The sequence below is a fragment of the Bolinopsis microptera genome, chromosome 2 (genome assembly GCF_026151205.1).
Source record: "Bolinopsis microptera isolate Bmic1 chromosome 2, MBARI_Bmic_1.0, whole genome shotgun sequence".
Lineage (NCBI taxonomy): Eukaryota > Metazoa > Ctenophora > Tentaculata > Lobata > Bolinopsidae > Bolinopsis > Bolinopsis microptera.
In genome coordinates this window covers 10,281,090-10,292,482 of record NC_087073.1, presented here as the reverse complement: position 1 = coordinate 10,292,482, position 11,393 = coordinate 10,281,090, and the positions used below count along the sequence as shown (strand labels likewise).

At 38.6% G+C, this 11,393-nt stretch overlaps 1 protein-coding gene across 1 annotated transcript; it reads left to right on the top strand.

Annotated features, from left to right (window-relative positions):
- The first annotated feature begins 423 nt into the window (after positions 1–423).
- On the top strand, positions 424–10,368 carry LOC134826375 (uncharacterized). The gene is made up of 5 exons (XM_063838722.1): positions 424–530; positions 933–1,177; positions 1,307–1,502; positions 9,566–9,739; positions 10,010–10,368. The coding sequence occupies exons 1-5, from the start codon at positions 473–475 to the stop codon at positions 10,210–10,212; spliced, it is 876 nt and encodes a 291-aa protein (XP_063694792.1). The 5' UTR covers positions 424–472; the 3' UTR covers positions 10,213–10,368.
- The last annotated feature ends 1,025 nt before the right edge of the window (positions 10,369–11,393 follow it).

The window sequence follows — 11,393 nt, the reverse complement described above, 5'->3', positions numbered from 1 at the left end:
ATTTACACGATCATGTTGAACTACGAAATGTGTACCGATTATAGTAGCCATAAGCATTTAGTCACCTTTCTCTAGATATTGCGTGTAATACACACTGTGCATGTACTCGTTGATTGAAGTTTTTTGAGGTTCACACTTTTAAATATGTCTCGTAAAAGTCAGCACAAGTATTTGAAATTCGTTTATAACTTTTGTAAGTCAAGAGTAAGTAATTTTGTCTCGACTCTCGATTCTCGACATTTTACTTGTGTTAGCTTTTACATGTATCTTGCTCGTGTTTGAAGCTGGATGTATATTGTATATTATTCAAGGTTATTCAAGTTTGTTACTCCCTGAGTTGTGTTGTTCTTTATTGGACCCAACGTCTAGGTATACACAAACTTTATCATTGAAATTATCACATTACCCCAGCTCTCCCGTTATTGTTACAATCCCAAACCACAAGGGTTTAGATTAAACAGAATCAGTATATATGGTGATGATCTTTCTGTTATCTCTTCTATCCATTGGCTCTACAGCTGATGATGAAGGTGAATTTTTCATGATTATTGTCCGTCTGATCTAAAATTGTCATCCTTCAACGCCATTTACCAAACATTTTGTTGATGTTCATGTAAATCAAAAATTTTGATTCACAGAAAAAAAGCCCTTTCTCCTCGACGACTCCCAGATCGAGCTTTTTATCTAAAATTAAAACAAACTCTTCATGTTATGGAGCCATGAGGGTGTGAACTGACTACACCTGGTTAAAATGCTTCCATTCCACTACACGATACTCAATAAATGTAATAGATTTGTAGTGTTGTAATATTTTATCAAGGTTTGATTAGTTGTATACTGGATATACTTAGTTGAGTTTATTCAGATTCACTTTCTCACTGCATAATCAGCTAATGAACACCTTCATGCTTTAATTTTTACAATTAAACCAGGCTGGCTGTCAATAGAACGTGATGCGTACTACAACTACCATCTGGAGACCACACCTCTGGAGATAAGGACAAACAGTGAGCTGGATAGTAATGATAGGGTGACTGTGTTCTTTTCCACTTCAGAGGGACACTATGCAGGAGGCATCAACCTCAGTTTCGGCTCTTCCGTAAAGTTCTGGATTTGGGATTGTAGCACGGATAGCATTGACTTACCCGTAAATATCAGTTCCTCAGATACGGAAAAGGTATGCGCCATGAATGCTAAGACGAAACGCAAAAATATCAGAAATATTCAAAAAATATCTGCAATTAGCCCCACCGAATTACTCATTAATTGAACTCAGACACGAACATGACGATTATCTTCTAAACAGGTCTGGAGAATAACATTAGTTAAGACCTCGAGTATCAGATTGGTTCTACACTGCGACGAGGTGGAGGTGCTCGATTTCCTTTTCTCAGACGCTACATGTGGAGACAAGTCGTGGACCAAAGACTGGAGTAGGGATGTAACAGAGATAGAGTTTGAGGTCTACGACACTGCATCCGATTTCTACAGACCTCAGCCAGGTTACACTAACAAACCTAAAAGCAGAAAAGTAATCACATTTTGTTTTAACATAGTCTAAATTTATTCGGTGTATAATGAACGGCAAGCCCCATTTTTTTGTTGCTCCGACGGATTACTAAGCTGTCATTACCAAGTTTTAATCCATAGAATCGATTTATTACCTAGCATTTTATCCATTTCACGTTATCCACTTCACGTTATTACGGAAACAATAATGATAACACTTATGAGAATCGTTGAGGTTGTCGTTTAAATAATTATTATTCAGTCAACATATGCATTAAACATAAACTTAAAGACCACAACCTCAAGTTAAAGTTTTGAATCCCCAAATTAAAAACTCAAACCTTCTCTCCGATCTTTAAGGAATGCCACCCTAAGGAATGTAGATCACACGAGCCTTCTTCTGAGGGGAAACTCTAACTTTGATATCTTGGTTAATAACTATGGAGAAAACTTTAGTTTCTAATTCTATCGGACACATCATGTCAGGATACATCGTTTCCATGCATTGTTTTCTAGCGCATAAATCTGATTTCACTATGGGAGTTTTTAAATTAGGTGTAGTAAGAAAAGTCCGACCAACAGAACTTGATAGAGAAGAGAGCATTCTTATTTCAAAATTTAGAACTAATATTTTTGGGTTAAATAGGATTGTAGTTACTCGCTGAATAATCTGTTATGCTCTGTTGTCCATTCTACCTAGCACATTGAGCTCTTTAGTAAAGTTTCAGATTAAAATCTGTTTTGAATTTTCAAGTTGTTAACTTTTAAATTGCTTTCATTAGTCTAACCTAATTTTATTTTTATAGGCTAGAGATGTAAATATACGAAGAATTCACCTATATTTGTGCTGTCTTACTATGTGTCCAAACCAAATTGATTTGACACATGACAACCCCCTTGACACATAGGGAGACGGCACAAACCTAACATCATCATCTGTGGATCTGAGGAGATACTTGAACACCCCCCTGTTTTCGTGTGAACACGTTAAGACCAGTCTGTGTTTCGAGTGTCATAAAGACCTGTTATGGAGCCAAGTGATACAGATGATTTCAAAATTAGGTTACATGCGATTAATGAAAAACTTATCAAAAGAGAGATGCAGCTGCACCTGATTCTGGGTATTATGGATAGCAGGGAGTTATTGGGATCGAGAATTCTGTCGAGTGTTAAGCCTGACATTGGTAAACAGTTTAGTTATAGGGACTTGGAGTTGAAGAAGACAGCCATTTTAAAGGATGCAAGATTACGCATTCTCAAGGAGTGTTCAGTTGTCGAGGCTAATCGAGATATTGTTAAGCTGGGCCAACAGTTTAGCAAACTGCTTAAACTTGTTGAAGATTCCGGACCAACTTTGCAATCCCTTCAAAACAAGGCTGAAAAGGTTCGTGAGCGCATCAGGAAAACCCACCAAAAGAAAATTCAGTTTCATCTCAACAAACAGGGAACAGAAGCCAACCCTCCTTCTTCAAATTCCAAACGCAAGAAGTGGAGAAAAGCATCTGCCGAAAAGAAGAAGGCCGGGCGCAAACGCTACCAGAAAAACAAGCAGAACCGGAAAAAGTTATGGTTGGAACAGAGAGTCAAGGAGATATCGTCCACAGTTGTGAGAAATCTGTCCCATGTAGAAGTCCCCGATATAGCATTTTTGTATCTGGCCAAAGGCTTGAACTTTGTGGAAAGTAAAAAGGCAAGTAAGGAAGACCTTCAGTATGACACCAAAGAGTTCTTACGTAAAGTTTCATGGACGGCGTTCTTTCATGATAACCCAACTGAGAACAATAGTTTCAACGAAGACGAACATCCTGGCTTAAGGATACCTTCAAGAAGGCATCCTGAGTACAGCAACCCGCTCTTTGATGAAATAAAAACAAAACTGATGGGTTTCGTAAACAGCTTCATGCCTGCTGACCCGAAGTCTAACCTGACACCAGCAGAGAGGAGAGGGAAGAGATGGATTTTGAAAAATATAGAAGATGAGAACATCTTTGTCACCAAAGCTGACAAAGGAGGATCGACCTTGATTCTTGACTATAAGGAAGCTGTGGAATGTGTTCAAAGGAACTTAGGAGACAGAGATAACTTTGCTCATTCCCAAATGTCAGTTGAAGAGAAAATGACAGATGTGAAGAATAATGTTAAGGATGCAGTTCTTCTGGCTTTATCAGAGGGGAAAATCACAGAAAAAGACAAGAAACTCATTACTGGACTTAATGAAAATAATAACCAAATGCATGCACATGTATTCAAACCAGTAGTCCCTTATGTGTACCCTTTATTTAAGCTGCATAAATTAAGTCCACAACAGATTGAGGGGAAAATAGTTCCCCCTACCAGGCTTGTCCATGCCACTAAGGAAGGCCCCCTTTACAGGCTAGAAAAGTGGGTTAGCCCATACCTAACAGATGTAAGTAGGATTTATTGCCAACAGGAGTTTCTCCTGGATACACCAGACCTTCTCAGTAACATAAAAAACCTTAATGAATCTGCAGACATGTCAAAATATAGCACCATCAACTTGTTTACTTTAGACGTGATCAGTCTGTATCCAAGCATAAAACCTGAAATAGCTATGTCTGCATTGGAACATGCCCTGAACGGTAGTACTATGATTGATAAACGAAAGGCTATTCTGAAAACATTCACGGAGACTATCTTCACAAACTCCTTTGTCACTTTTCAAGAAAATGTGTACACAGGCAAAAAGGGTATCCCAACTGGAAATTGTATTTCGCGTCAAGTCGCTGATATCATGCTTCATTGGGTGCTATTCATCAACATCTGGCCTGAAATGATACAGCTATGGAGTCTTATTTTATTCTGGCGACGCTTCATCGACGATGTCTTTGGAATTTGGAAGGGCTCCAGGAGGCAATTTGATCTTTTTGTGTCGAAACTAAATGAAGCCGCAAAACGATTTGGAATTCAGTTCGGTGATTGTCAGTTTGGCAAATCAGTTAACTACTTGGATGTAGAACTCTCCCTGGGGGAGAACAACAACATCGACTACAGACTATTTAAGAAAGAGACTGATGCCAGGCTTTACCTTAATACTGATAGTTTCCACCCAAACCACGTCTTTAAATCAGTAGTATTCTCACAGATGATCCGAGTGATCAAGCGAAATTCGCAGGATCACACCTGTGTGGAGGACCTGGAGGAACTTAAAGAAGACCTAATGAAAAGTGGACACAAGGAGGGGACCTTAACGGAAACAGAGCCTGAAGCAGTCTTGAGGTCAATAGAACACGATTTGTATGAGAGGGAAGAAAAGAAGCCAATCACTGACAAAGTTGTCTTTTCAGTGAAATTTTTCAAAGAGGTCACTGAACTTAGGAAGTTGGTACACTCTACTAGTGAGGACATCAAACAATTATGCGGAGACGTACAGATATTGTTTGCACTACGTAAACAGCCATCTATAGGCAACACAGTAGTGCGCAATAGAAAACTCAGTTCGTGCTCCGAAACGGATTCTTTCACCGTAAGCCAAAACTGTGGGGGGAGAGGCTGTGCAACCTGTCCCCAACTGTTCAACTCCAACGAAGTTATCACTGTCAATGGTTTGGATTTAACTCTGGATTTCCGGTTGACATGTAAGGACAGCAATATAATTTATGTCGCCCAATGCCAAATTTGTAATAAACTTCCCCAGAGCCTAAAAGACGATACCTATTTCGGCCAAACGGTTTCTCCATTTCATATCAGAATGAATGGACACAGAAACAAGTTTAAAATTGATAATGAATTGTCATTTGAGAAGTCGGCACTTTCCATGCATTGTTTTCTAGCGCATAAATCTGATTTCACTATGGGAGTTTTTAAATTAGGTGTAGTAAGAAAAGTCCGACCAACAGAACTTGATAGAGAAGAGAGCATTCTTATTTCAAAATTTAGAACTAATATTTTTGGGTTAAATAGGATTGTAGTTACTCGCTGAATAATCTGTTATGCTCTGTTGTCCATTCTACCTAGCACATTGAGCTCTTTAGTAAAGTTTCAGATTAAAATCTGTTTTGAATTTTCAAGTTGTTAACTTTTAAATTGCTTTCATTAGTCTAACCTAATTTTATTTTTATAGGCTAGAGATGTAAATATACGAAGAATTCACCTATATTTGTGCTGTCTTACTATGTGTCCAAACCAAATTGATAGGATACATCGTTGGAATTTTCAATTGTACGACTAATCGACAAAAACTGCTTTATTTATATCGTCGAGACGATAAATGCAGTTACATAACTCAGAATAAAGTTACGTTTCGGCCAGAGTTGCTGTTACTGTTAGGCTGCAGCTACATGTTTGTTAATTGTACGCGCGCTGTCGGATGCATCATGGTTGGATCAGTGCCTCGTTAGTAAGACCTTGCTTTGGCCTGTAATCTGGCCTTAATTAACCTGGTGTTGAACAACTTGGTTCGGGAATAGAAGAAGTGAAATCTGTTCCTGAAAAGCAGGTCATTGTGTCGCTCCCTCTTTTTAAAGCTGCCGAATCAGAACATGTCATTTGAATAATAGTTCCTTGTACCACCGGAAAACTCTTCGTCGATTGGATACCTTTCCAGCTAGGATTCTGTTCCGTGCAGCCTACGATTGTTAATGTAATGATTTGCAGTTTGTTCATCGTTAATGGCATGGACTGACCCGGCGTGCACTACTTCGCAGCGCTTTGTCCGAAAAAATGTAGACACGTATCATCCGTCAATGGTTTTGATTTTTGCCAATCTAGCAAAGAGAGGTTTTAAACACAATCAGCAAGCTACTGTTACCTAAAGCAAGCTGTAGATATTCAATCCATGATATAAGCATATTGATTTAAACACCTCACCTAACTTGCATTTGGGCACATTTCCAGAAAATGAGTAAGTGCTTTCGTAAGTGCAGGTAACTTGGCTGCTTCCTTCGTTGAAAGTTGCAGGGTCGGTACACGTTACTGTTAGCTCTGTGTCTCTGAGTACAGGTAGTTGGGGAGACACTTTAGTTAACGACCATGAACTTGGAGTTGTATGGCAACCTTCTGTAAAACGTGTCCAGTTACAAGTGGGATATTTGTACAATTTAATTTCACTTTATCATTATTCATTGACTGGGTTCTCAACTATAAGTGCTTTTTATTATATCTTTATATCTTGTTTACCCATTCTATATTGAGTTGCGGCTTCGTCATCGAACGAGATTATCTCTACGTCCATTCTCCAATAGTCTCTCCAATTGCTATATTTGCATGTTGAGTCGGACATTCTGATGTTGATCGTTTCGTTATCAATATCATTGAAGGAAGCAACTAGCCTGGGATAGTCACCCGATGTTTTGGAGATTTTCCAAATACCATTTTTACCACTTGCACCACTGTAGCTTCCTCGACCTGATCTGCCACCGTCGCTGCATTTAGCAATGTAGTACTGCTTGCTATTCGTGTGTATCTTCAGAGTTCCTATCTCAGAACCCTGAAAATTGACGAACTTTATAGATTGAAGATTATTTCTGATGAAATGGCCACCGTACTCATACCATATAAATTTACCGATTACAATCTTTAAGAAACTTCGCAAATAAGCGCCATTACCCCGGTTGTGTAAGACCGGACGTCAAATCTATTCTCCGAGTTTGTCTTTATCTCTAATGGAGTGCCCTCAAGGTCGAATATATACTTCGTTCCATGGTTAATTCCTTTCCAGCCTGAAAAATATACAGTACAGTCTGCAAATTGGTTGTTTTATATGACTCCTTCATTTGAAGTTTAGTATATTGTTGAACTATTTGTTTATTGTTACCCTATTAAATGGCACGGTGAAGCTAACTTTGTAATATTATGAAAGTACATTACTTCGTGAACAAATAAATAGTGTCCACGACGTCCTGTCCAGAACCTTTTGCCTCGGGACTGGTATATTAACCCATTTACCCCAACCTTAACTTCAAAACAAACCACAAACCTAACTCTAACCATAACACTTATCCTAACTCTTATTGGTTAGGTTAATCGTCTCATCTTCTAGGCTATCTTTGTCACATGATGTTATCTTAATCAGATGATTAGATATTGCCTAATCTCGGCGAGCAGAGCAATATTTATATTTTTACACAATGAACATGTTACCGAGTTAACATGGCCCCTTGCTGCCATAAGTGGCCAATAAGTGTGCTACCTTTTACTCTATTACTACTACAAAAAGGTGTGCTCTACAGTAGACATAGCAGTGTTTGTTTCTGTGTCCGGGATAGTAGCTCAATGTCCTGGCGCATGCAGTGGCACCACAATGCAGCACATTGCAGCACATTGCAGCACATTGCAGCACATTGCTGCACATTGCAGCACAATGCAGCACAATGCAGCACAATGAATCACAATGCATCACAATGCAGCACCATGAATCACAAAGAGCACAATGAATCATAATGAATCACAATGAATCATAATGAATCACAATGAATCACAATGCATCACAATGCAGCACCATGAATCACAAAGAGCACAATGAATCATAATGAATCACAATGAATCACAATGCATCACAATGCAGCACCATGAATCACAAAGAGCACAATGAATCATAATGCAGCACAATGCAGCACAATGCAGCACAATGCAGCACATTGCAGTTGCTCGGTCTGTTGTAATCGACGATTAGCTCTACGACACGACGCACCAAGGGTTGGCACGACGTCCTGTCCAGAACCTTTTGCTTCGGAACTGGTATATTAACCCATTTACCCCAACCTTAACCTCAAAGCAAACCACAAACCTAACTCTAACCATAACACTTATCCTACCAATTACCATTAATCGAAGCATCACGTGATCACTTAAACAAGTCTAAATGGATCATAAAACAAGTTCCTACCTTCCCCTGCGTTTGCGGGTCCTACAAGGAATGTAGTCAGGAATAGAATCGTCAGGATCCCAATGGAGTGAATACTTTCTCTAGACGTGTTGCTCCGTTTCTTCGGGCCACGGTGTTTTTCTCTTACAAGGTGTTGACAAATCATCATCTGTCAAACCATTTAATTCAATATTTCTGCTGTAATAGGTTTATATTTTATTTCATAACTTGATTTAGTAGAATACAAAGGATTACACAAGATTTCTTCGAACATACATGGTAGCCGACACTTGAACCTAATTTGGGTTGATATTAAAATAGCTGACATAATTATATTTATGGCCCTGAACCTGGCCAGTAATGTTCGACCAAATAAATTTAGGTAAGATAAGCAAATAGAAGAGTTTTGAATGAAATGCTTATCAGCGAAAAAAATTTCTGGGTTGAGAGCTAGCGAGTTCTTGCTACCAACAACTCAATAAGTGAGCTCTATGTCACAAACTTGAGGAAAGATGCAAATCTAAAGTGGTTACAGAGAAACTAATGCAGCAAACTAAGAGAACTGAAAAAGCAAACTGGGTCCGCTATAATCTCCAGGCTGCTCTATATTTAGTTTGCTGTTGCTGATAACGGGTCAACCAATCCCATGGCCAAGACTCGAGGATTGACCAATGGCAACGATCTTTTAATACTGTCTCGAGGATTCTCTCAGAACAATGAAACCAGATCACCGGAGTGTGAGATTCACTTAATCGACCTCTAAACGTGTGGCTCTCGTAATTAGAAAATCGTAATTAGTAAATAGAAAATAGAAGAGCCACACGTTTAGAAGCTCGCTCTATTTAATACCTGGGTAAGAGTTATACACTGGAAAGGGTATTCTCCTACGATTTTCACCTTTGTTGACACACTTGAACTTGAAGGCAGGGGATCAAAAAAGAGAATCACGTAAAGGGCATGTGGCTTCGCAAAAAATTTACTTATCCGTGACTGTGTCTGAAAACAGACCCTTGTGTTTATTAGCAATCTTGAACGACTCTCGAGATAATATTTACTGGGCGGCGCTCAGCCTGTCATTCCGCCGAATCTCTATTCGAATCTCTATTCGATATTCTATTCTATAATGTTTATGAACATTATAGCCTGGGGTCCCCAGGTAAGATAATATATATTATAGACAATAGAAGCTGATAGATATGTACGTTACAGTAGCAATTATAAACCTTATTTCAGATGCCTGTGCAGCAGGAACCTACAGGTCTCCTAACAAGACCACCTGTAACCAGTGCGAGGGAGACACTATTAGTTACGAAGGTGCTACTTCCTGTACCCCGTGTCATGTTGGAGAGGTAGCTAACTCTGAGAGGACTGAATGTGGTGCTCCTGTCAGCAACTTAGATTCTACAGGTTATTTAGTGGTACAGATGTTTATTGAGTTAAGAGTTTAAAGATGTTCCCAAGTTCGATTGTGTAGTATCTTAATATTTCGGGATATAATTGGTTCGAATCTTTATGTGCATATATCTTAACATTAAATTCGTTTAATACTGAAATTTGACCTAAAAGTAATTGGTTCAGAGTTGTACCTGTTTCAGGCTTTTTTCAATACAATGGGCAACGTCCTAAAAAGCTTTAGTTTTTAGCATGGATATTTATAGAAAAAATCCAATGTTTCAGGAAACAAATCCGCTCCGTTGGTTCCGTGGATCCTAGCTGGTTTTTTCTTCCTTACAACAGTTCTCATAACATTATTTGCTGCACGGAAGTTGCTCCGAAGAATATTCTCATGCAGGAATACCAATGTCCCTGGCCAAGGGGACGCAGATAAGCAAATAAAGTTAATCTCAGCCGAGTCTTCATCCCATCATTCTGTCAGCTAAAACAACGAGCACTGCGAAGTTTAAACTCCGTTCGAGAGACATTGTTGATCAGCAAAAATATAAGCGGCTAAAACTATGAACAAAACGGTCGTTTGCACGTTTTAGCCGTCCTAACTTTAACTGATAAGATACCACAAAATATTATATGGTCCGTGATTTTGTTTACGCGGTGTAATGTAATTTATAACTATAAGCAAGTTTCCACAAATGATTTTTGACAATAACGCTAAAAAAACGCTTATTTCGAAAACCGACCGTTTATTGGCGATTATTTTATGCCAATAGACGGTCCCGATTATAAACGATGTTTTTGCAAAAGCGACTATAACTATAAGCGCTTTAAAAGCAAAAATAAGTGTAGTATTAAAAATATTAGTAAATAAAAATGGCTTTTATTTTAGGGTTGGCGATTATAATCGCTCCGTAAGCGCTTTTCAAAAAAACGCTTATAAATCGTTTTTTGGACCGTTTTTAAACCGTTTTTAATCGACTATAAGCGATTATATTCACTAGGGAAAGTTACAAATTAAAAAGCGCCTACTAATCGGTTAAAAAACGCTTTTTTATTTTAAGCCAATAAGAGGTTTAAATCGATTATAAAACGATTATAAGCGACAATAACCGATTTTTCGAAATCTGATAATAATTAGCGATATTTTCACTATGATCAGCGCTTATAAACGCTTTTCTTGAAAGTTTCCTACTGAAAAGAGTTTATAAGCGCTTATTTATTTGCTGTCTATAAGCGATTATAAACGATTATAAGCGGTTTTTAACTATTTGAAACGAGGAATAAATTGTCAAGAAAACTTATTACGAGATCTATATTATAAGCGATTATAAATGATTATAAAGTATCATAAATGTTATCGTATTTAACTGTCGCTAATAAGCGATTATAAACGATTACAAGCGCTTTTTGACGCATTTTAGAACTATGATCAAAATTAATTAGGCCAGTAACGGTTAAGGTAGTGTGTACCATACTTCGCCCGAGACTTCACTGCAATGGGCAGCTCCTCATTTAACCCTCACACCCGATTTCTCGAGCAATCGGCTGAGTGGACCGGGGGGCTGCATAAATCACTCAGAATCCTTAGCTCAACGACGCTCACCCCATGGCCGGTAGTTCAGCTGGGAATCGAACCTGGTACCTCGCGAATAAGAAGCAGGCGGACTTA